Raw genomic sequence first — 26,888 nt, 5'->3', positions numbered from 1 at the left:
AAATAGTGATGGTAAAAATGGACACACAGACCGCATGCTGATGACATAGTGATGGTAAAAATGGGACACACGGACCACACACTGATGACATGGTGATGGTAAAAATGGACACACAGACCGCACACTGATGACATAGTGATGGTAAAAATGGACACACAGACCGCACACTGATGACATAGTGATGGTAAAAATGGACACACAGACCGCACACTGATGACATAGTGATGGTAAAAATGGGACACACAGACCGCATGCTGATGACATAGTGATGGTAAAAATGGGACACACGGACCACATGCTGATGACATAGTGATGGTAAAAATGGACACACAGACCGCACGCTGATGACATAGTGATGGTAAAAATGGACACACGGACCGCACGCTGATGACATAGTGATGGTAAAAATGGACACACAGACCGCACGCTGATGACATAGTGATGGTAAAAATGGACACACGGACCGCACGCTGATGACATAGTGATGGTAAAAATGGACACACGGACCGCACGCTGATGACATAGTGATAGTAAAAATGGACACACAGACCGCACGCTGATGACATAGTGATGGTAAAAATGGGACACACGGACCACATGCTGATGACATGGTGATGGTAAAAGTGGACACACGGACCGCACGCTGATGACATAGTGATGGTAAAAATGGGACACACGGACCACACACTGATGACATGGTGATGGTAAAAATGGACACACAGACCGCACACTGATGACATAGTGATGGTAAAAATGGACACACAGACCGCACACTGATGACATAGTGATGGTAAAAATGGACACACAGACCGCACACTGATGACATAGTGATGGTAAAAATGGGACACACAGACCGCACGCTGATGACATAGTGATGGTAAAAATGGGACACACGGACCACATGCTGATGACAGTGATGGTAAAAATGGACACACAGACCGCACGCTGATGACATAGTGATGGTAAAAATGGGACACACGGACCGCACGCTGATGACATAGTGATGGTAAAAATGGACACACAGACCGCACGCTGATGACATAGTGATGGTAAAAATGGACACACGGACCGCACGCTGATGACATAGTGATGGTAAAAATGGACACACGGACCGCACGCTGATGACATAGTGATGGTAAAAATGGACACACGGACCACACGCTGATGACATAGTGATAGTAAAAATGGACACACAGACCGCACGCTGATGACATAGTGATGGTAAAAATGGGACACACGGACCACACGCTGATGACATGGTGATGGTAAAAATGGACACACGGACCGCACGCTGATGACATGGTGATGGTAAAAATGGACACACAGACCGCACGCTGATGACATGGTGATGGTAAAAATGGGACACACAGACCGCACGCTGATGACATAGTGATGGTAAAAATGGACACACGGACCACATGCTGATGACATAGTGATGGTAAAAATGGACACACAGACCGCATGCTGATGACATAGTGATGGTAAAAATGGGACACACGGACCACACGCTGATGACATAGTGATGGTAAAAATGGGACATACAGACCGCACGCTGATGACATGGTGATGGTAAAAATGGACACACGGACCGCATGCTGATGACATGGTGATGGTAAAAATGGGACACACAGACCGCACGCTGATGACATAGTGATGGTAAAAATGGACACACGGACCGCACACTGATGACATAGTGATGGTAAAAATGGACACACAGACCGCACGCTGATGACATAGTGATGGTAAAAATGGACACACGGACCGCTCGCTGATGACATGGTGATGGTAAAAATGGACACACGGACCGCTCGCTGATGACATGGTGATGGTAAAAATGGGACACACAGCCCGCACGCTGATGACATAGTGATGGTAAAAATGGACACACAGACCGCACGCTGATGACATAGTGATGGTAAAAATGGACACACAGACCGCACGCTGATGACATAGTGATGGTAAAAATGGGACACACAGACCGCACGCTGATGACATAGTGATGGTAAAAATGGACACACAGACCGCACGCTGATGACATAGTGATGGTAAAAATGGACACACGGACCGCTCGCTGATGACATGGTGATGGTAAAAATGGGACACACAGCCCGCACGCTGATGACATAGTGATGGTAAAAATGGGACACACAGACCGCACGCTGATGACATAGTGATGGTAAAAATGGACACACGGACCGCTCGCTGATGACATGGTGATGGTAAAAATGGGACACACAGACCGCACGCTGATGACATAGTGATGGTAAAAATGGACACACAGACCGCACGCTGATGACATAGTGATGGTAAAAATGGACACACGGACCGCTCGCTGATGACATGGTGATGGTAAAAATGGGACACACAGCCCGCACGCTGATGACATAGTGATGGTAAAAATGGACACACAGACCGCACGCTGATGACATAGTGATGGTAAAAATGGACACACGGACCGCTCGCTGATGACATGGTGATGGTAAAAATGGGACACACAGACCGCACGCTGATGACATAGTGATGGTAAAAATGGACACACAGACCGCACGCTGATGACATAGTGATGGTAAAAATGGACACACGGACCGCTCGCTGATGACATGGTGATGGTAAAAATGGGACACACAGCCCGCACGCTGATGACATAGTGATGGTAAAAATGGACACACGGACCGCACGCTGATGACATAGTGATGGTAAAAATGGACACACAGACCGCACGCTGATGACATGGTGATGGTAAAAATGGGACACACAGCCCGCACGCTGATGACATAGTGATGGTAAAAATGGACACACGGACCGCACGCTGATGACAGTGATGGTAAAAATGGGACACACAGACCACACGCTGATGACATGGTGATGGTAAAAATGGACACACGGACCGCACGCTGATGACATGGTGATGGTAAAAATGGGACACACAGACCGCACGCTGATGACATAGTGATGGTAAAAATGGACACACGGACCGCACGCTGATGACATAGTGATGGTAAAAATGGACACACAGACCGCACGCTGATGACATAGTGATGGTAAAAATGGACACACGGACCGCTCGCTGATGACATGGTGATGGTAAAAATGGGACACACAGCCCGCACGCTGATGACATAGTGATGGTAAAAATGGACACACGGACCGCACGCTGATGACATAGTGATGGTAAAAATGGACACACAGACCACATGCTGATGACATGGTGATGGTAAAAATGGGACACACAGCCCGCACGCTGATGACATAGTGATGGTAAAAATGGACACACGGACCGCACGCTGATGACAGTGATGGTAAAAATGGGACACACAGACCGCACGCTGATGACATAGTGATGGTAAAAATGGACACACGGACCGCACGCTGATGACATAGTGATGGTAAAAATGGACACACAGACCGCACGCTGATGACATAGTGATGGTAAAAATGGACACACGGACCGCTCGCTGATGACATGGTGATGGTAAAAATGGGACACACAGCCCGCACGCTGATGACATAGTGATGGTAAAAATGGACACACGGACCACATGCTGATGACATAGTGATGGTAAAAATGGACACACAGACCGCATGCTGATGACATAGTGATGGTAAAAATGGGACACACGGACCGCACGCTGATGACATAGTGATGGTAAAAATGGACACACGGACCGCACGCTGATGACATGGTGATGGTAAAAATGGGACACACAGCCCGCACGCTGATGACATAGTGATGGTAAAAATGGACACACGGACCACATGCTGATGACATAGTGATGGTAAAAATGGACACACAGACCGCATGCTGATGACATAGTGATGGTAAAAATGGGACACACGGACCACACGCTGATGACATAGTGATGGTAAAAATGGACACACGGACCGCACGCTGATGACATGGTGATGGTAAAAATGGGACACACAGACCGCACGCTGATGACATAGTGATGGTAAAAATGGACACACGGACCGCACGCTGATGACAGTGATGGTAAAAATGGGACATACAGACCGCACGCTGATGACATGGTGATGGTAAAAATGGACACACGGACCGCATGCTGATGACATGGTGATGGTAAAAATGGGACACACAGACCGCACGCTGATGACATAGTGATGGTAAAAATGGACACACGGACCGCTCGCTGATGACATAGTGATGGCAAAAATGGACACACGGACCGCACGCTGATGACATAGTGATGGTAAAAATGGACACACGGACCGCTCGCTGATGACATGGTGATGGTAAAAATGGGACACACAGCCCGCACGCTGATGACATAGTGATGGTAAAAATGGACACACGGACCGCACGCTGATGACATAGTGATGGTAAAAATGGACACACAGACCGCACGCTGATGACATGGTGATGGTAAAAATGGGACACACAGCCCGCACGCTGATGACATAGTGATGGTAAAAATGGACACACGGACCGCACGCTGATGACAGTGATGGTAAAAATGGGACACACAGACCGCACGCTGATGACATGGTGATGGTAAAAATGGACACACGGACCGCACGCTGATGACAGTGATGGTAAAAATGGGACATACAGACCACACGCTGATGACATGGTGATGGTAAAAATGGACACACGGACCGCACGCTGATGACATGGTGATGGTAAAAATGGGACACACAGACCGCACGCTGATGACATAGTGATGGTAAAAATGGACACACGGACCGCACGCTGATGACATAGTGATGGTAAAAATGGACACACAGACCGCACGCTGATGACATAGTGATGGTAAAAATGGACACACGGACCGCTCGCTGATGACATGGTGATGGTAAAAATGGGACACACAGCCCGCACGCTGATGACATAGTGATGGTAAAAATGGACACACGGACCGCACGCTGATGACATAGTGATGGTAAAAATGGACACACAGACCACATGCTGATGACATGGTGATGGTAAAAATGGGACACACAGCCCGCACGCTGATGACATAGTGATGGTAAAAATGGACACACGGACCGCACGCTGATGACAGTGATGGTAAAAATGGGACACACAGACCGCACGCTGATGACATAGTGATGGTAAAAATGGACACACGGACCGCACGCTGATGACATAGTAATGGTAAAAATGGACACACAGACCGCACGCTGATGACATAGTGATGGTAAAAATGGACACACGGACCGCTCGCTGATGACATGGTGATGGTAAAAATGGGACACACAGCCCGCACGCTGATGACATAGTGATGGTAAAAATGGACACACGGACCGCACGCTGATGACATAGTGATGGTAAAAATGGACACACAGACCACATGCTGATGACATGGTGATGGTAAAAATGGACACACGGACCGCACGCTGATGACATAGTGATGGTAAAAATGGACACACAGACCGCACGCTGATGACATAGTGATGGTAAAAATGGACACACGGACCGCACGCTGATGACATAGTGATGGTAAAAATGGACACACGGACCGCACGCTGATGACATAGTGATGGTAAAAATGGACACACGGACCGCACGCTGATGACAGTGATGGTAAAAATGGGACACACAGACCGCACGCTGATGACATGGTGATGGTAAAAATGGACACACGGACCGCATGCTGATGACATGGTGATGGTAAAAATGGGACACACAGACCGCACGCTGATGACATAGTGATGGTAAAAATGGACACACGGACCACATGCTGATGACATAGTGATGGTAAAAATGGACACACAGACCGCATGCTGATGACATAGTGATGGTAAAAATGGGACACACGGACCACACGCTGATGACATAGTGATGGTAAAAATGGACACACGGACCGCACGCTGATGACATGGTGATGGTAAAAATGGGACACACAGACCGCACGCTGATGACATAGTGATGGTAAAAATGGACACACGGACCGCACGCTGATGACAGTGATGGTAAAAATGGGACATACAGACCGCACGCTGATGACATGGTGATGGTAAAAATGGACACACGGACCGCATGCTGATGACATGGTGATGGTAAAAATGGGACACACAGACCGCACGCTGATGACATAGTGATGGTAAAAATGGACACACGGACCGCTCGCTGATGACATAGTGATGGCAAAAATGGACACACGGACCGCACGCTGATGACATAGTGATGGTAAAAATGGACACACGGACCGCTCGCTGATGACATGGTGATGGTAAAAATGGGACACACAGCCCGCACGCTGATGACATAGTGATGGTAAAAATGGACACACGGACCGCACGCTGATGACATAGTGATGGTAAAAATGGACACACAGACCACATGCTGATGACATGGTGATGGTAAAAATGGGACACACGGACCGCTCGCTGATGACATGGTGATGGTAAAAATGGGACACACAGCCCGCACGCTGATGACATAGTGATGGTAAAAATGGACACACGGACCGCACGCTGATGACATGGTGATGGTAAAAATGGGACACACAGCCCGCACGCTGATGACATAGTGATGGTAAAAATGGACACACGGACCGCTCGCTGATGACATGGTGATGGTAAAAATGGAACACACAGCCCGCACGCTGATGACATAGTGATGGTAAAAATGGACACACGGACCGCACGCTGATGACATAGTGATGGTAAAAATGGACACACAGACCACATGCTGATGACATGGTGATGGTAAAAATGGACACACGGACCGCACGCTGATGACATAGTGATGGTAAAAATGGACACACAGACCGCACGCTGATGACATGGTGATGGTAAAAATGGACACACGGACCACATGCTGATGACATAGTGATGGTAAAAACTGACACACGGACCACACACTGATGACACACTGATCCAAAACACTGATGACACGGTACCATTTTTCCTGTACATGTTTAAAAATGGACGTGGGAATGAGGCTTAAAACAGATGTTTATGACACATGTATTTTTTTTTCCACATCAAAATCTGTAATAAAAGAGAGATCTTGCAATTTTCTTTCTGACCCTTGGATTATTCTAGACCTGAAGTTCCTTATCTTTCAGGAAATTCACATCAGCAGCAATAGATCGACTCTGACCCTATCTTTTGTATTGAAGCATTTAATGACCATGTACAAAGGTCACTGTGAAAGGAGGGGAGCACGGTCAGCAGTGTCATCACCTATTGTGAATGGTGAATCCTGTGCTATCAGCTGATGTTGTAGTCCTGCCTGTGATGATAATGAGCCAGCTGAAAACTTTCCCTTGAAGAACAGCAAGATTGAGTCTAAGACCTCTTTCACACGTCCTGATATTTCTGGTACCGGAAAAATCAGTACTGGAGATATCAGTGTCCGTGTGTGTAATACTTGTGGCATATCTATGGCAACCGTGTGCAGAATTGGTACCACATGTCCCAGCGACTGGGAAGCAGCGGTACTATTAGCGCTGTTCCCTGGCGCCAGGTGCTGAACACCGCTATCATCATTCACCCTTGCTCTGCCGGCAATCAGTGAAAGCAGGGGAGAATGTTGAGTTATATTCAACTGATAACAGCGAGAGCAGTCGGCCATTAGCAGAACGGAGGGCACGGGTAGGATCGTAGACTGAGACGAGAGAGGAGATGAAGGGTGGTGCTGAATCGTAGATCGCTTCATGGGTGAGAGTGAGGAGTTTATATTGGACTCTGTAGTGGATGGGCAACCAGTGCAACGACTGGCACAGGGTGGAGGCTTCGGTGTAGTGGTTGGAAAGGAATATTACCATTGCTGCTGCATTCAGAACTAATTGGAAAGGAGAGAGTTTAGAAAGAGGGAGACTGATTATTAGAGACATTAACTAATGTTAGCAGAAACTGCAGATATTGACTGGTTCAGCTAACGGTGTAATGTGAATGGGGCTGCCAGCAGACTGATAGTCAGGTGGGATGTTGATTGTGCATGTCCAATTTCGGACTATCAATTACATTGTTCTCCCTGAGATAAGTTACTTTTTTACGCGTTTGTGGATTTTTATTTCAGTTTAGGGTTTCCAGATGTTTTCACCTGATTCGTCATTTGTGATTATTCTTAAAAGTTGCAAATTTTGCAGCAAATATAATATAAATACCCCTGATTTTATATAAGCCTGTAAATTTGGAGCCAATTTTGCAACATTTTAATGGAAAGTGCAACTTTGGTCAAATAGGTAAATAAGAATACAGTAATAAAGAACATATTTTTTATTTTGTGCAAAATTTATGAACCGTGTGCGTCATTTTGCTTAGTTTGGCGCAAAAAAAGTGTCAAAAAGCAAAGGAACTTTAATAAAATCATAAATAATGAATTGGACCCCAAATGTAGCAAAAGTTATGTTAGATACCGCCCCTTGTTCCTGGTTTTACAGAACTATGTTACGGAGTGATTACAGACAGCCATCCTGAATGTAACACGATCTGCACAATGGCAGGACTGTGAACGTGCAGCGCAACGTGCCTCACAGGAAACTGGAGATCCCCGGAGCGGTCGGCCCCTGCTCTCACAGTGCTGATAACGTAACCTATATGTACACTTTGCGCCCTTAACCCTTCATCTTGGAAACATGACAAATCTTCATAAAAAAAAGGAAAAGCAGAAAACAAAATGCTGAAAATGTGGCTTAACCCAGTTCTCAATATGCCATTCCTGCTGCCAGCTGCGGGATTAGGAGCCTTTACTAATATACTATGGTCCGCTAAATATTTCTATTACAGATAACAGAGACAAGAGCCCCAGTCCTGACATCACACCTCCGAGGGTCAATATACTTAGAGAAGAACAGGCTGAAGTTACTTTAAAGTAACCGCAAACTAAAAAGACATTATGGCACAGTGTCTGGTATTGTGCCTCAATAAAGGGGAAAAATAGACAGAAATCAGATATAAATAGTTAAATAATTTATTAATATAGTTCCCTTATAACATCTCCATCCCGGGTCCTGGAAGAGAAGTTGCCAGGATCTGGGATGGAGCATTGTAAGGATTAGGGCACCAGGACTAATTGAATTACATCAATACATTACATAATGTATTATTTAAAGCACCACTCCGGCATATCTTTTTTTATTACAGTGTTGGAGTGGTGCCACAATCTATGTTCCCTGCCCCTAGTATTATACTTACCAGCCGCCATCTTCATCTGTTATAGGCACCACTCCAGTCGATCTCCAACAAGTTATCGGCACAAGATGGCGGCGTGGGACTGGGGAAGCGCCGGGATTTCCGCTGGAATCCTATTTTCCAGAGATTCTGAAAGAAACCTTGACGTATTGCTCAGCAGAGAGCGCAGTGTGGCCCTAACCTTATATAAAATCTTTAATGATTTCTATTATTAAAAAAATCCCTTCTTAAATACTATATTCTCCATTATAAAGTATAAATAGCAGGTAGTCACCTCTCCCACTGGCGCAGTTATAGTGATGCCAGCGCCGTGTCGCTGTTATGCCACAGAAGCACTGCAGTCAATCACTGATCGGCAGCATTTCTCACACTTTCTTTGGCCATCTGCTGATTGATATTCAACAACAACATTACAGCCAATGTCACACAAGCCCCGAGAAACCCGGCACCAACATCACCGGAATGGCGCCGGTGAGAGAGGTGAAGATCTGTGATTTTTTATTTTACTCTGGGGAATATAATATTTAAGAAGGTAATGACCGAGTAATGGACAAACCCTTTAAGCACCCAATTATAGAGTACAGCTGATACTGCAAGAAGAAGCTGTAGGCCATCACACATTTTCTGCAGCAGGTGACAGATAATATTGCAAAGCACCTATTGTAATAAAGGGGTTATCCCAGGCTTCATTTTTTTTCTATGGGTCTAACCACTTACGGACAGTTAGTTGCAACCTATCTGCCTGTTCTTCACAGCTCAGCGCAGTCACGGTACCACTTTAGCGGCAATTTTTTTACTTCCTGTGACATCATGTGAACAGATCAGTTCCTTCTCTTCTGCGCTGTCGAAGCAACGTCACTGCCAACGTCATGATGATTGACAGTCAGCCTAGACTAACGCAGCAGGAAGCCGGTTTTCAATCAATATGACATTTTCAGGGACTCCCCGTTGACAGAGCAGAGTGGCAGAGAAAGAACTGCTCTGTTACCTGCTGATAAGTGCTTAGCCTTGCTCCATAGAAAAAAATAAAGTCCCGCAAACCCACTTTAGATTAATGAGGCACCTTGAATTACAAGAAATGTGAAATATAGCAACCTACCAAGAGACTTCCTTGTTTTCCCATGCCGGCACCAAGCAAACAACTGTCGCTTGCTGCGGTTATAACTTGTGTGAATGAGTACCTGCTAAAACGCTACTTCTGTTCACAATTTGCCTGTCTTTCCAAATAGTTTCCCAAATGTTTAAAGGGAATCTGTCACCCCTTTTTTGAGCTATGATATAATGATATCATTCAATTGTGTGTCACATAAGGATTCTCTTAGTACTTTTGCTTCCCCCTGACCCCGCACCTTTCATGCATTAATACCTTTTTTATATCAGTTCAGATGTATGTAAACTGCGGCAGTCCGGTCCGCTGGGCGGGGCTTATTCAACTGCTCCCCCCCCTCCCTGTCTTGCTCTACGCATTTCTTCTTGCGTAGAGCAAGACAGGGAGGGGGGGAGCAGTTGAATAAGCCCCGCCCATCGGACTGGACAGCGGCAGTTTACATACATCTGAACCGATATAAAAAAGGTATTTATGCATGAAAGGTGCGGGGTCAGGGGGAAGCAAAAGTACTAAGAGAATCTTTATGTGACACACAATTGAATGATATCATTATATCATAGCTCAAAAAAGGGGTGACCGATTCCCTTTAATGACAGGGTTAAAGCTGTCAGATGGTGAGTAAAGAGAACCAGTTAGGTGGAAATACACTGGGAAACAATGACCAACTTCAGACTGTGCTGTTTAGAAAATCAAGTCACAGCCACAGAGCAAGAAACTTGGCAGCAAAAAGTAATTTCCTTCCAGAGACTAAAATATCATAACAAAGAAGAGCAAACTGAGCTAAACTCCAAACCTGCGTCTAGACAGAGACAAACAACAGAGCAAATGTATAGAAAAGTCACGTCTTTACTAACGCTACAATATATATTTTTTTCATAGTCCTACATAAAACAGTCAGTTAAGGCCCCTTTACATTTAGCGATGCACCAGCGATCCCGACAACGATACGACCCGGTCAGGATCGCTGGTGCATCGCTAAATGGTCGCCAGTAAGCTGCCACACAGGAAGATCTCACAGCGATGCAGCAGCGATCTAGCGGTCGTTACTTAACTTTCAGACGCGGCGATCCTGACGTCCTCCCGCCCGCGTCCACGCGTCGCTCGACGGCACCAGCAGGAAGTTGACGACGAGAAATGGAGCTGCGCGATCTCGCGCAATCAGCGATGAACAGCAGGGGAGCCGGTCGGAGGTAAGTATCACACAAATCGGTGATGCTTTAGCAATATCGCTATGTGTAAAACCCCCTTTAGTTGTGCAGGCAGTATGGAGCGGCTGCGTTGTATAACTCAATGAGCACCCTGCTATTTACCATAAAGGTCACCACCGCCAGTGTCCAATCTTCTGGGCACGGTCAAATAACCATCAGATGAGAGATAATCAAGATGAGAATCAAGTATTTTTGCTGCTATTTGTCACTTTCAAATCAATTTTCCACTAAATGTTGGACATCTAGGCAAAACATTACAGCCATCTAGGCAAAATGATATCTATCCCAAAAAAAGGTAATTTTGTGAAAGCTACAACTCCCCACAATATCATTTTTGCAGTCTGCTTCATTCAGTGGCAGCATGGTGGCTAAGCCTTGCAGTGCTGGAGTGGGTTCTCCGGTTTCCTCTGGGTTCTCCGGTTTCCTCCCACATTTCAAAGACATACTGATATGGAGTTTAGATTGTAGGCCCCATCGGGGACAGTGATGATAATGTGTATGTAAAATTAAATAATTTTATTATTCATGTTTCTCTGTCTTCCATCACATCTTAATGCCCGGAACCAGTATAGTCTAGTACTCACATGCCTTTTACTAACTTGGGAGCAGAAGACTTTGTCATGCATCTGGGTTTGAACATTTGAGCCTGTGCTTTGTGGTCGGCTTTTCTGTTCGCCGAGCTACAGAAAACACACCTTTTCTCCGAGTGTTTAGTTACTGTTATCCTTGGTTCAGTCTTTTTAGGATAACATTTTTTCATTTTTTTCATTTACTCATTTGTCTGCCCTATCACCTTTCGGGTTTGGCTTTATATTCTTTCCCCCTACTGGTATTTCCTGCTGGTGATAGTCTAATTTGGATGTACAACCATACTGCTGTAGTTTAAGCTAGTCAGTGAGAGACCAGTTAGGGTTTATCTTTTTCTATCAGTATGTACTTAATCTTTTATTTTGTATTTCGTGGTTGGTTTTACTCACTCTGGAATCTTTCTATTTAAGCACATTTTCCCTTCTGCAGGTAATTCACACTCTGTTCTTCCCTCTGATTTTTTAGGAGGAACGTGAAGCGCTCGACAGACTTTCAGGCAGTATAGGCCCAAGTTGCCATTGTCTACTCTAATCTGTGGTTAGGGCTAACTCGGCTTAGGGAAGAATCATTAGTGACTGCGGGGTCAGGATATCTAGTCTGTACAGGAACTGGGAGGGTCAGCTGCAGTTTTAGCGGTTACATATTTTCTTGAGAAAGTTGCTACACTATCATAATAGACTTGTTCTAAACTCAATCGATACCAGACGTTAGACATCACCAGTTGTTGTGTTTCATTTCTAACTTCACAATAGTTAAAAAAATATATTTTTTCTACCCTATAGCTCAGAACACCGAGGCCCCAATTCAACAAGTTTTCTCTGGAACTCTGGAAAAAAACTCCTTGAAATGTTGCAAAATGCTTGTGACTTTTGGCATTTTTAACCTATTCCCAGCCAACTCCATCCACTTTTAGGAAAGTGGCCAAAATTATACATTGTGACAGCCCGGCTGACAAATTCATCACAATTTACACCACAAAAGTGGTGAAAATTACACCTGAATTTAATCAAGTCCCTGATTTAAGTCTCTTAATAAACTTGGTGCATATTTCTTCAGCGTTGTCGTCATTAAGACAAGCATACAAAACATCAGTCTTAACAAATCAGGGCCTTAGGCAGTGATGCATCAAGCATTTTACACCCCAAAATTCGTGTTATTTAGTTGCGCAAAAATGTAGCAAATATTGCATTTTTACAGCAGTTCTACAAAGTTTTAGAAAAGTGAGCGGAGCTTGGAGATAGGCGTGTAATTGAGCTCAGGTTGACAGATTCCAGGATAGAAATTTTTCCAACCATATAGATACATCCCCAAAAATACCATAAACCACGAAGTGTATTTTTTTACTTTTTTTTTGCTTATGTTTTGCAGACCCCTGTATGCCAATACAGTGGATTACATTAGAATCTATCTCCAGACTTGTACTGATGGTAATCCTCCTAAACTAAGGCATACCTCTGATGGGAAGCTGAAATAACGTCTCATACACATTACCAGCTTTAGAATGAGTGATAATACTTTTGTTTTCTGTAACGATCGTTAAACTTTTAATATAAAAGTCAAGCATGCTGAATTTTTACAGCTTTATACTAAATAATTCAGAGAGCTGGCAGGTATTAAAACGCCATTATACTGTGGCTAGGCTGGCAGAGGAGAAATGCATTATGTCTTTAGATACTAATGCCGGAGGCAACTAAAAGACTGACAGTCTGTTTTTATTTTTAGAAGATAATAATCATAGAAAAGGGTTTTATTAAAAAAAATATATGACCAAGGCTTTTCTTTATATAACAAAATAAGCAGTACTTGCCTACCTTTGCCTCCTCCGCTCCCAGCTTGTGTTTGATGACAGGGGTGCAGCAGTAATGTCCTATCTACAAGACATCACCAGTGCAGCAAAATCACTGGGCACAGTGGTCTTGTGCTGTCTACCTTGAGATGACCCTTAGATGCCATGGCACATGTTGTAGATGGGCTGTCAAAGCTGTATCTATTGTGAGTTCATTTTCCCCTTCACCGTTGATGTCTGATTAACTCCCTCTGCTGGTGAGGAGAGGTAGTGAAATTGATTGGGTTGGGAAGAACCTGTCATCTGAACAGGTGGAGCCTGATTGGACACCCGGAATCACTGAGTGGATATAAGGCAGCCGACGCCCTACTGGGGTGCTGGTGATCCTTTCTGCTCTGAGCTCTTGCAAACCAGTTCAGTACCTGTCTTCTGAAAGCTAAGTTTTGCTCTCTTATTTTTCCATGAGATTGTGTCTGTTTACTTAGTGTTTGTGTTCTGCCTGCCCTTGTTGGTACAGGCTGAGCTCCATTTTTGTCTCTGGTCAAGTTGATCTTTTGCTCAGTCTTCAGAATATACCTGAGTGCTGATATAGTGATTTTGAAGTCTAGTGACATCAGGGCCTTTTTTCTATCAGACGTGTTGGACATTATTTTGGCAGAATTTTTGCGGATTGCAGCCAGCATCTTTTCTGTCCTTTCCTATTTAGTTAGTTGGGCCCCATAGTTTGCTCAACCTGTCTTTCTGTCTGTGTTTGTGTTTTCATCTGCTTTTCACCGACAATACATGTTGGGGGCTGTCTATTGCTTTGGGGTCTGCTCTGGGGCAGTTTAGATTTCCCTTTTATTTCTTTAGGCTTATTTAGTTCTCCGGCTGTGAACGAGGGGTCTAGGGCACGGTAGGAACCCCCCACGGCTACTGTTAGTTGTGTGAATAGGATCAGGGGTCTGCAATCCGATAGCTACCAAGCTCTCCAGTTTTCTGGACTTAGCTTGTATTTTTGTTTTTTCCTCCTTCGGTGACTCATTCATAACATGTATCCATGTTAACAAATATTGGTTGGGAGCTATGGACAAGTGGCACTGGAGCACAAGGGCACTGGTAGTAATATTTTCTTATGCTGAAGCAAAAGCTCGTCTGGCCATCTTTTCAATGAAAAAGGACAATCATTTCCAATATCACTTTGTGAGGATGACTGGGGAAAGTCTGAACCGTGGAAACACCAACGATAAACCAGTCAGGTTAGGCTCTTCATGTAAGAACATGGCAGAGGACATCCAGCTTGTCATGTGGTTATGTTTGTCCTTCACACGTTCCTAATGGAGCACATGAAAGGCAAAAATTCCACAGGGACCAATCTATAAAAAGACTACGCCACAATCACTGACAAAGGCAGGAACAATTAGAAGTTCCATCTATGCTCATGGTGAATGGTCTCAGACTTTGTGTAAACTGAACACAGCAGAAGCAATGTGTGAAAATCCAGGCATTAAAAGGATTTCAAGGACACGTTAAGGGTTTGTATAGATGGACAGTCTACACATAGTACTAACTGATGCTATCATCTACACTTCCATGTGGGAAGTCGGAAGTCATAGTTGGCATGAGACTTTGGGGAGACTGGCAGGATGTCCTCATGATCTCTACTGTATAGAGTTGTCCAAAAAGGTGTTCAGGACCCTGAAAATGGTGCAGAAAACGCAATTCTGCTAGCTTTTTGGGGGTTCTGTTTTTACAGCACTCATGCTGTAAATATAACCTAGGGAGACTGTAGCTATGTTGCAAAATGTAGTTTTTAATGGTACTGTACCATAATGGAGAATGTAATTATTTACTTTTTATTAATATTTTGTGCAAGGTGTGAAGTCCAAAACCTGGCAATTTTGGACATTCATTTTATTTTTTTCCTTAAGACATCTACTGTATTGGATAAATAATTTCAAATTTTCAAAGATCTGAGTTTTATAGAAGTGAGAATACCTAATATGGGTATTTCTTTCATTTATATATTTTTTTACAGGCTCATTGAAATTTTTATGCTCAGCCTAAATGGATTAAGGATTGGCATTTAAAACTTTAAAAACATGAACTGAAGCTGCAGTGCGGCCGGCATATATCTTGTGCAGAGCGGGCTCAGCTCTTGAGCCCGTTTCCAAAACCGCGACCCATTCCATTAATTATATATCCGTGATGGAGTGTGATTGGAGAAAGCTTAGATTTTTAATCGCACCTAATGTGTATCTGTATATTGCTCATGGGGTGCCCTCTCTGATTACTTAGATCTTTGAGAAATATTAAAATAGGTCACTATTGGCTATGCAGCAAGTGTGCACCACTCAGCTTTAATACCTACCCACAGTCATATATATAGTGGGATACTTATCATGATAGCTTACTGACAGTTCTGAAGGAAATACATCTTAGAAAGCAGCTGGCTGACAGCTATCTCTAACATGCACATTCGTTTCAGCTGAGTGTGCATGTCTTCAATGGGGTAAAAGGAGAACAAGCTGCTGTGAAGGCATCCCTGGTGGGTTCTCTCCCAAGAGATGAACATATTTGCAGGTACTGGCCGACCAGTTTCTCCGATACTGGTGGGTTTGTCCGATATTAGCTATATGTGTATGCAGACCTTTTGGGCCAACCAAAGGACGTGGAACTCGTCAAGTACATACCTGATAGATGGCTTCATCACAAGCGTGCTGGAGGCCTAAATTCAGCATGGTGTTCTGCAGAGTGCGCCCCATGTAGAATTCCAGAGAGAGGTAATAAATGCGCTGTGGGAATAGAAACAAAAGCCGGTTACAACATATACACTACTAATTAATGCATACTTATACCAAGCATCTATATGGAAGAGAACATCTGCAATGCTTTTGAAGCTCACATTTCATCAGATAGTACTCCAAATACCTAGTACAAAATAAAATGAAGGCCTAGTATCTTTGAGTCCTTAGTGACCTTGGGGACAGTTGTCGGGGGAGGGGGTTTGTCATTATTACCAACTTTAGGTATTTAAGGTTGTGTGTCTATTCTACCAAATACGGAGCAGACAGGGAACCGTTAAATAAAGGACAATGGCCAACGATAACAATGAAGTGTAAAATGTGCAGAAACGATGTCATACAGAAGGCAGATCAGACTGCAGGAATTATCGTAATAACCTTTGGCCAAGAATTTTGGAGCTGGAGAACACAGAAAGATTAGAGACAATTCTCTGTCAGATGCCATGTTCTGGTTCCATTTATTGAATTAGATAGAAGGGAGATACCTTAGAGCATAACTACAGTTCTGCAAAGGCAGGAGTTTGGACTGACCGCCTGTAAGCTCAATGGAAACACTGTCATGGAGATCACATGCAACAAGAGAAAGATGTAGACAGATATGTAGACAGATGTAGGTCAGTATTTTTTGTAACTGGAGGATGGAGGTGCTACATTTTTATGGTAAAGCGCTTGTACATATGAGTGTACAATACAGATATGTGCTGTCCACACGTGTGCACACGCACTCATTGTAGCCGATGTGCCAGCAGTGCACACATTGCCAATCGCCTCATGGCCCAGTGGTCTGCGTGGAAAAAAAATTAGCAGGATGATTTTCTGTGACCCAATTTACAGACCAGACTAGTGCATATAAAAAGCAGGCAGCTCACGGAGGCGGCCATGTTCGCAAATGGCGGCTATGACTGTCCCGAGTTTCTGTATGGCTGTCGGTATATTGTGGCTGGGATTTCAGATCCCTGTTGTGAGTTCATTTTCCCCTTCACCATTGAGGTCTGATGAACTCCCTCTTCTGGTGAAGGAAGGTAGTGAGGCTGATTACCAAGCACCTGAGCTTGATGATGATGACTGTGTGACGGGAATTTCTGACTGGATATAAGGCAGCCGACGCCCTTCTGCCTTGCTGGTGATCTCTCTGAAAGATTCTAGGAGACCAGTCTGATTCCTGCTCCTCAAAAGCTAAGTTCTCTGCCCTGTTTTTTGCATTTGTGCTTTGGTTTTGTTTTTCCTTGTTTTTCTGGATTTCTGCCATTCCCTGCTGGGGTGTGCTGAATTCCTTTTTTGCTCTGTCTTCAGAAAATACCTGAGTACTGATATAGTCTTTTTGAAGCCTAGCGTCTTCAGGGCTTTTTTCCCTATCAGCTGTTGGCTCTTTTGATAGGGTTTTGGCGGATTACAGACAGCAGCTTTTCTATCCTGTCGTTTGTAGTTAGCTTGGGCCCCATCGTTTGCTCAGCTTATCTTTCTATCTGTGTGAGTGTTTTTTCATCTTGCTTCACCGTCATTATATGTTGGGGGCTGCCTATTGCTTTGGGGTCTGCTCTGGGGCAGTTTAGATTTCCCTTTCTGTCTTTAGGCTATGTAGTTCTCCGGCTGTGATCGAGGGGTCTAGGGCACCGTAGGAACCCCTCCCACGGCTACTGCTAGTTGTTGTTGATAGGTTCAGGGGTCTGTAATCCGATAGCTGCCAACTTCTCTGGTTTTCTGGACTTAGCTAGTATTTCTGTTTTTGCCTCCTACGGTGACTCTGACTCATTCATAACAGATCCCGCTGATTGGTAAATATTAAACGATTGGAATCTTAGCTGCTGTTGTTCTTGATCCAATTTTTGGTGTGTAATGTAATTGTAATATTTTTTTCTTTCCTGTTGGAAAGTTACTGTTCTGTATAAAGAACAGATTAGAGCAGGCTGGTGACTTTCTCAGGCAGACTACATGAACATTTCCTTTTTCATCCCGCAGACATCACTTATTGTTGAATTCTTCACTTTCATTCTATTTTGAGGTTCTAATTATGTAAAAACAACAAAATACCCATAACTTTCTGCCAGCTCAGCAAACTAAAACTTGCCCTGGATTTTCTTTTAATCTGCGGGGACTTGTTCACATTGGTATTATCTTAGTTATTTTCCATCAGAAATCACTCCAATTTACCAAAGAGGAACAAAATCTTTCCATCATAATATTTCTAATTTTATGTTACAGGTTTTGCCTCGCAGACTCCAATGCAAAATACTGACCATAATACACAGGTGCAAATCACTCCTAATAGTAAGTAATCCACTAACAAAATGATATTTATAAACTGGTAATCCCACAAACAATTTTTATCACAAGCGATAAATGTATGATCGGTGGGGTCTGAGCATTGTTCTCAAGAATAGGGATCTTGTGTCCCTCTTGTGACTAGCCCAGTAACACATGCATGACCTCCCTGTAGGGCTATGGAAGCGACAGTGTGCATACGAGACCACCACTACAACACACAGTAACTGGAGCATTAGTCACTCATGCTAAACACAGTTCCATTAACTTGGTGGACACCTAAAGTTTATACATTTATCACCTATTTTCATGGGGTAACCCATCTAACTCTTTGTTATTAGTTACCTACATACTACACAGTAACTTGAATGTGTGGTATAAAGAAAGTTGCTGTCTGATAGTGATCTTAAAGGGGGTTGTCCGACCTTAGGGTACAAGTCTGCAGTCACTCTATGTGACTGGAGACTTGTGAATCATCACATGGCGCACACTGCGCGCTGTGAGGATTCTCCGTTGACGGGCGTGTGACTGCAAGTCACCTGCCGACTAGATGGGCACAGCCTCGCTCAATGCAAGTGAATTACGTGAGGCCGGACAAGTCTAGTCAGAATGTGGCTGGAAGTATGCAGATCGCATACTCGCAGTTTGCACGGGCAAATTCTCACAGCGTGCATTGTGAAAATTCACGTTTGCAGTCACATAAAGTGACTGAAGACTTGGAGCCTAAACCCCGATAATATTTTGTTCTTATTAAGTCACAGTCTATAGTTAGTGCTTATCAGCTTTTATTTTTCTCTATTACTTGCTTTATTTCTGCTTAGTTATATTTTCCAATATAACTTTAAAACCAGCCGTACACATCTAGAGAGTTAAGGGGCATTTACACTGCAAAAAAACATTAACAAGCATGGTTAAAAATGTCCATTTCACGATTATCTTGCCGAGTAAACAGGCTGCCAATCATTGGGTAAAATGATTTTTTTGTGCAGCACAAAATATCCTCATTCTCCGGGGCACATCATCCTGTGTAAACAGAAGTTGCACTGCTGATAACATTGGTAGCCTGTGTAGACAGGCATTTTACCGATCGGCGGTTGTATCCTTTTGCCGGTGGTCCCTTATTTAAACTGTATGCTCAGAATGGGCAAGCATAGAATGTGTCTGTACAGATATGCAAATACTCGTTTGGCCAAATCTGATCTGTGGCGCCAAATCTTGGGCATTTAAAAAACAAAAATCCAACCTAGCTAATCCTGCTTTTATTCACAGGCAGAGGTCTGGGTACTGTACAAATTGTATTCCTTTTATGATGTTGCAAACCCCCCATTAAGATTAGAAAATAGAAAAACTGAAACATGATTGTAAAAACAAGCAATTTAAGGTGAATTTCCACAGACCGATAATCCTTCAGATCCTAACATTGTTGTTCACGATGTTTGTGTAACGTGAACGAGTTGACCGACTGAACGATGTGTCCAAAAGTTTGCTCACTGAGCATGAAATCACTTAGGTGAGCAAAAAAATGTATCGATCAACTTTCAAAAATTGTGTAATGTAAATGGAGATTTTTAATTCATTGAACGATTAGAACGGCAAAAAGGAGAAGTGGAAATTCCTAAATCGGTATGGAGGTCAGCGACTGGGTGATCGTGTTCCGGGGCAATTGTCCAGTAGCAGTTGGAGCATTGGAACGAGCACATATTCGAGTCATATTGCTCATCGTTGTTATTGCAAATGCTACTGTTCACATAAAAAAGTGATATTGCGTGAATATTATATCATCCAATGACATTGTCTTTGCACAGTATCAGTGAAGATGTGTATGAGTTTGCACAATACTTTGTGATTAGTATCACTCATAGGACTTGAATGTTGAACACAGTTACATGTCAGATTGTCCGTGTGAACAGTGTGCACAAACGTTATGATATACCAATCGCTATTCAACCATTTCATTCACAGTTCTCATCCTGTGTAAACACTTATCTGACATTGTTGGATCATCAAAAGTTACTATCACGTTGTTCATTGTTTAAATGATTGTCTGCTCGCGGAAATGAACGCTTACATTAAAAATCCTCTTCACTCTCATGAAAGAAGGGATTTTTAATTCTACATTGACACGCTCCAGTCTAGGATACCGGCCACCTCTGGAGTCTATCAGCAGTGGCTGATTTCCTGATCAAGGAGTTCAACGGTTTCAAGCCCTTTGCTTTAGAGATTGGAAACACTGCTCTGAAGCGTGCAGGATCGCTGGATCTGTCCAGCTCCAATGCCCCCAGGGCAAGTCTGCCTCCGCGGGCTCTACCATGCTACTGGCCTGTATGGTCAATCCTTTAGTAGCGCCCCCCCCGATCCCATGCAAGCAGGGATCTTGGAGGCAGGGGAGCAGCACGCTCCTGAAGAAAGATCTTGAGACAAGACTTTTCCGCACTCTTTAATTAACTATTCACATCACGGACATTTACGGTATATAAGTGCTCATCTATTTCTGCATCTTCCCCAGAGGACAATGAATAGAGAGGCAGATCCTAACAATTATGTTCTGGCACCTAGTAATTCTGATAATAATATTACATCAGGGATTAGTTTTTATGCGCATCCCCTCTCTGTTATTTATATGGGATTTTGGCTCCAAATGCAGAGCTTCAACTAATATTACTTGAGTGTCACTTTTCTGTGACTTGCAGCTTCTTTGTCCTGTCTTTGCTTATGTTGATGATACACAGTATAACAGTATAACAATACAGAACTAACATCACAGTAGCACTGTTTATATAATAGCAAAGAAAATGGTCCTATGACTAAGTCCTACAATAAAAGATTTCAGCTTAAAGGGAGCCTGCCAGAAGGATTGTGCTCAGTAACCTATAGACAGTGTCAGGTCGGCGTTATTATACTGATTATAATGATACCTGGGTGATGAAATCCGTCTTGTGGTTCTTGTTTAATCTTTATTTGTAGTTTTCATTTAATAATATGCTCATGCTCTGGGGCGGCCTTTGGGGGGTCTTTATGTGGTGCTCTGCTTACATATTCATGTGTAAGGCTTCTGACAGATACACTGATCTGTCAGTGACCTGCCCCATATTTTATAAACTTATTATATATAATAAATATACATATTAATGAACTGATTGGCATCAATATTTTCTAAGTCTGGGGTTGGGGATGTGTGACTCTCTTTGACTCCTGGTGCACCTTATTTCTATAACCTCAGGTGATGTAGTCTTACTTTACTCATTCCCTTTGCCTTGCATTCATGATCAAATATGCCATAATGTTTGCACTATGCATTTATGAATGTTGGGGATATTGCATTGGGCCATAATAAATAAGTGGGGGATATTAGGGGTCTGCATTAAGCAGTAACCACATTATGCTGCTTTAACAATTGTTTGATTGCATGTGAATAGCCCTATGTACTGGCATTAATGACTTGTTACAAATAAGGGTATCAGACTGTTATCATTAATCATAATGATTATTGGTGTTGCCAACTGGATTACTGGTGTGAAACAGGATTCATACTAATGCACCTGAGAGGCCCAGCCTTATTGTTATTGAAACATATCCTTTTTGGAGGTTTATTTCTGCAGTGTTTTTCTAGTCTTTTTTCCTATTTTTTGTATTTTTCTGTATATTCTTTTAAGCATGTATCAATAAATCTTAAGCTTTTAAAGAAACTTTTGCTGGAATCTCTTTATGTCCTAAGGTGATAAGTCATCACTATTTGGGATTTGTGTGACCATGAATATGTAAGCAGAGCACCATATGAAGACCCCACAGGCCGCCCTGGAGCATGAGCATATCACTGACTGAAAATAAAGATTACACAACAACCACAAGACGGATTTCATCACCCAGGTATCATTAATCAGTATAACGGCACCGACCTGACACTGTTTGTAGGTTACTGAGCACAAGCCTGCTGACAAAACACATTACCTGTCATAATGTACTGGAGCTGTGTCTCAGATAATCACTAAAATCAAATTCTATCAAAGAGTGTCCTTTTGGTGTCTGTTGTGAATTCGCTTTCTGGCCTCCCGCTGGTTATTACTGAAGGTAGTGGAGCTGGTCAGATTGACAGAGGGGTTGCGAGTTCTCTTTCTGGGCTCCCTCTGGTGGTTACTGGAGGTAATGGAGCTGATCTGATTAACAGAGCCTTGCCACCTGATAATGAGGATGAGGATTGGAGATCTGGGGTTTCAGATTGGGATTTAAGACAGCAAACTCCATCTATCCCTGCTGGTGATTTTCTTCTTGCCTCCTGAGGTCTGATGTTTCCAGCTCAGTCCCTGCATGTTCAGCTAAGTGTTCATTTGCTATTCTGTTTGCATTTTGATCTCGTTTTGTCTATCTCAGTTTTGTGTGGGTCAGCCAGCTCCGGCTGGGGCTGTGCTGAATCACCGTCCATATGTTACTGCTTGTGCCAGTTTGTTTTTGTCCCTTATTAGATTGGCCTCTTTTTGCTCTGCTTTCAGAATATACCAGAGTGCGGATATAGTGGGCGAAGTCGTGCGACTTCAGGGTTTTTTGCATCAGACGTGTTGGACTTTTTGCAGGGTTTTTTGCGTGACTGCAGACAATGTCTTTCCTTTTTTGTCCTGTCTAGTCAGTGTGGGCCCCATCATTTGCTCAGTCTATTTTCCTGCCTGCGTTTGTGTTTTCATCTTGTCTCACTGACAATATATGTTTGGGGGCTATCTATTCCTTTGGGGTCTGCTCTGGGGCAGTTTAGAATTCCCCTCTCTTGCTTTAGGCTTAGTTAGCTCTCCGGCTGTGTCGAGGCGTCTAGGATCATCGTAAGTACGCTCCACGGCTACTGCTAGTTGTGTGGATAGGATCAGGGGCCTGCAATCCGCTTAGTAACCAACCTCTCTGGTTTTCTGTGGCTTTGCTTGGGCTTGCTCTCCTGCTCGGTGACCCAATCATAACAGGTGTCCATCAGGCCAACATACATCTTGACTAACACAGCAGACTGTTCTTTAATAGAAACAGTAAAAAATGTATGGTTTTTTTTTCTGTATGCCTATATGTCACATTCTCTCAATGTATATCTATAATGGACACTAAAAAGTGTAATGTTAAAATAACACTTACAGAGCGCCCAGTGAAAACTATACACACCTATGCATTGTCCACAAGTTAGCAATCCCTCAGAAACAGATTCACACTTTGCACTGAGCCTAAGGGATCGTCACACAAAGCGACTCACCAGCGATCCCGACAACGATATGAACTTGTCAGGATCGCTGGTGTGTCGCTACATGATCGCTGGAGAGCTGACAAACAGGCAGATCTCAGCAGCGATCAGGACAGCGACACGCAGGTAACAAGCGACGCACGTCGCTTAGTTACCCGCAGTGTACGTTAGATACCAGCGCGGTGGTGCAGGGAGCTGGTAACCATGGTAAACATTAGGTTTCTAAGCGCCGCGCGGCGCTTAGAAACCCGATGTTTACCTTGGTTACAAGCTCCCTGCACCAGCGCGCTGGTATCTAACGTACACATCGGGTTTCAAAGCACGGCGCGGCGCTTAGAAACCCGATGTTTACCTTGGTTGCCAGCTCCAGCTCGATGATCACTGGTCTCCCGCCAGCCACACGCAGCGATGCGTGCTGGCCAGCGGGAGACCAGCGATCAAAAAAATGTCCTGGCCATTCGAGCACGATCAGCGATACCCGGCAGGGGGGCCAGTAGCTGATAAGTGTCACACACAGCGATCTCGCTGGTGAGATCGCTGTTGCGTCATAAAACTTGTCACTCAGCTGTGTGTGATGGTGGCTTTAGTTCTAGCTAACAGAACGGGACAAAAAATGTGGAAAAATATTCCAGCTCGACAAGGATAAAAACATGTAGATTATCATAATATTAAAACTTAACCACTCACCGACCGCCCACAGTAGATAAACGTTGGCGCTTGCTGGGCTTTGTGCAGCGCCGACGTTTACCTACTGTCGGCGGTTTTGTGCCCCCCCCGGGACCCCCACACACCTTATAACGCGGGGATCCCGGTGCACAATGCATGCTGGGACCCCCGATGTCATCAAGACCTGATTGGTTCAGGTCCTGATGACGTCAGCGTCACAGCAGCCAATGAGAGCGCTTGCTGGGAAAGCTGCTTGTTTCCCGGCGATCTCACTCATTGTAACGCGACTTCTCCTCTGATCTCACACTGACAGATGATCAGAGGTAAAGCAGCGTTACTGTGTGACTAGATCGCTGCCTGGCACAGCTGATCGCTGCCTGGCACAGCTGTGCCAGGCAGCGATCTTGTCACACAGTAACGCTGCTTCTCCTCTGATCATCTGTCAGTGTGAGATCAGAGGAGAAGTCGCGTTACTATGTGTCAGGCAGCGATCTTGTCACATAGTAATGCTGCTTCTCCTCTGATCATCAGTCAGTGTGAGATCAGAGGAGAAGTGGCGTTACTATGAGTCAGATCGCAGGGCAGCGATCTTGTCACAAAAAGAAGAAAAAAAATGCAGGCACGCAGGTTAGGGCTAGGGCTTGGGTTAGGGCTAGGGTTAGAGCTAGGGTTAGGGCTAGGGCTGGGATTAGGGTTATGGGTGTGTTGGTGTTAGGTTTGTGGTTAGGGTTATGGTTAGGGTTGGGATTAGGGTTAGGGGTGTGTTGGGGTTAGGGTTGGAATTAGAATTGGGGGTTTCCACTGTTTAGGTACATCAGGGGCTCTGTAAACGCAACATGATGCCCGCAGACCATTCCATCAAAGTCTGCATTTCAGAACATCACTACTTCCCTTCCGAGCCCCACCGTGTGCCCAAACAGTAGTTTTCTCCCACATATGGGGTACCAGCGTACTCAGGACAAATTGGACAACAACTCTTAGGGTCCATTTCTCCTGTTACCCTTGTGAAAATAAAAATTGGGGGCTAAAACTTCATTTTTGTGGAAAAAAATGATTTTTTATTTTCACGGCTCTATATAATAAACTTTAGTGAAACACTTGGGGGTTCAAAGTGCTCACCACACATCTAAATAAGTTCCTTGGGGGGGTCTAGTTTCCAAAATGGGGTCACTTGTCGGGGGTTTCCACTGTTTAGGTACATCAGCGGCTCTGCAAACGCGACATGACACCCGCAGACCATTCCATCAAAGTCTGCATTCCAGAACGTCACTACTTCCCTTCCGAGCCCCACTGTGTGCCCAAACAGTAGTTTTCTTCCACATATGGGGTACCACTGTACTCAGGACAAATCGGACAACAACTTTTGGGGTCCAATTTCTCCTGTTACCCTTGTGAAAATAAAAAATTGGGGGCTAAAAGATCATTTTGTGGAAAAAAAATGATTTTTTATTTTCATGGCTCTACGTTATAAACTTCTGTGAAGCACTTGGGGGTTCAAAGTGTTCATGACACATCTAGATAAGTTCTTTAAGGGGTCTAGTTTCCAAAATGGGGTCACTTGTGGGGGGTTTCCACTGTTTAGGTACATCAGGGGCTCTCCAAATGCGACATGGCATCCGATTTCAATTCCAGCCAATTCTGCATTCAAAAAGTCAAACAGCGCTCCTTCCGTTCTGAGCTCTGCCGTGTGCTCAAACAGTGGTTTAGCCCCACATACGGGGTATCGGCGTATTTGGGAGAAATTGCACAAAAAATTTTGTGGTTCATTTTCTCTTTTTACACTTGCGAAAATAAAAAAAAATGGTTCTGAAGTAAAATGTTTGTGAAAAAAAGTTAAATGTTTATTTTTTCCTTCCACATTCCATTCATTCATGTGAAGCACCTGAAGGGTTAATAAACTTCTTGAATGTGGTTTTGAGTACATTGAGAGGTGCAGTTTTTAGAATGGTGTCACTTTTGCGTATTTTCTGTCATATTGACCCCCCAAACTCACTTCAAATGTGAGGTGGTCCCTTAAAAAAAATGGTGTTGTAAATTTTGTTGTAAAAATGAGAAATCCGCTGGTCAGCTTTTAACCCTTATAACTTCCTAAAAAAAAAAAAATTATGTTTCCAAAATTGTGCAGATGTAAAGTAGACATGTGGGAAATGTTATTTATCATCTATTTTGTGCGATA

The 26,888-nt window shown here is 43.9% G+C and overlaps 1 protein-coding gene across 1 annotated transcript in view; it reads right to left on the bottom strand.

Annotated features, from left to right (window-relative positions):
- PYGB (glycogen phosphorylase B) overlaps positions 1 to 26,888 on the bottom strand; it is a 100,878-nt gene that overhangs the window by 51,519 nt on the left and 22,471 nt on the right. The window contains exon 2 of the mRNA XM_073557473.1: positions 16,465 to 16,566. Coding sequence (XP_073413574.1) covers positions 16,465 to 16,566 — 102 coding nt within the window. The remainder of the gene's footprint in view (positions 1 to 16,464; positions 16,567 to 26,888) is intronic.

This window comes from Dendrobates tinctorius, unplaced genomic scaffold, assembly GCF_039654945.1.
Source record: "Dendrobates tinctorius isolate UK_male_01 unplaced genomic scaffold, ASM3965494v1 ptg000250l, whole genome shotgun sequence".
NCBI classification, from domain to species: domain Eukaryota; kingdom Metazoa; phylum Chordata; class Amphibia; order Anura; family Dendrobatidae; genus Dendrobates; species Dendrobates tinctorius.
Note: the sequence above shows the minus strand (reverse complement) of the source record. Positions and strands in the feature narration are given on the sequence as shown.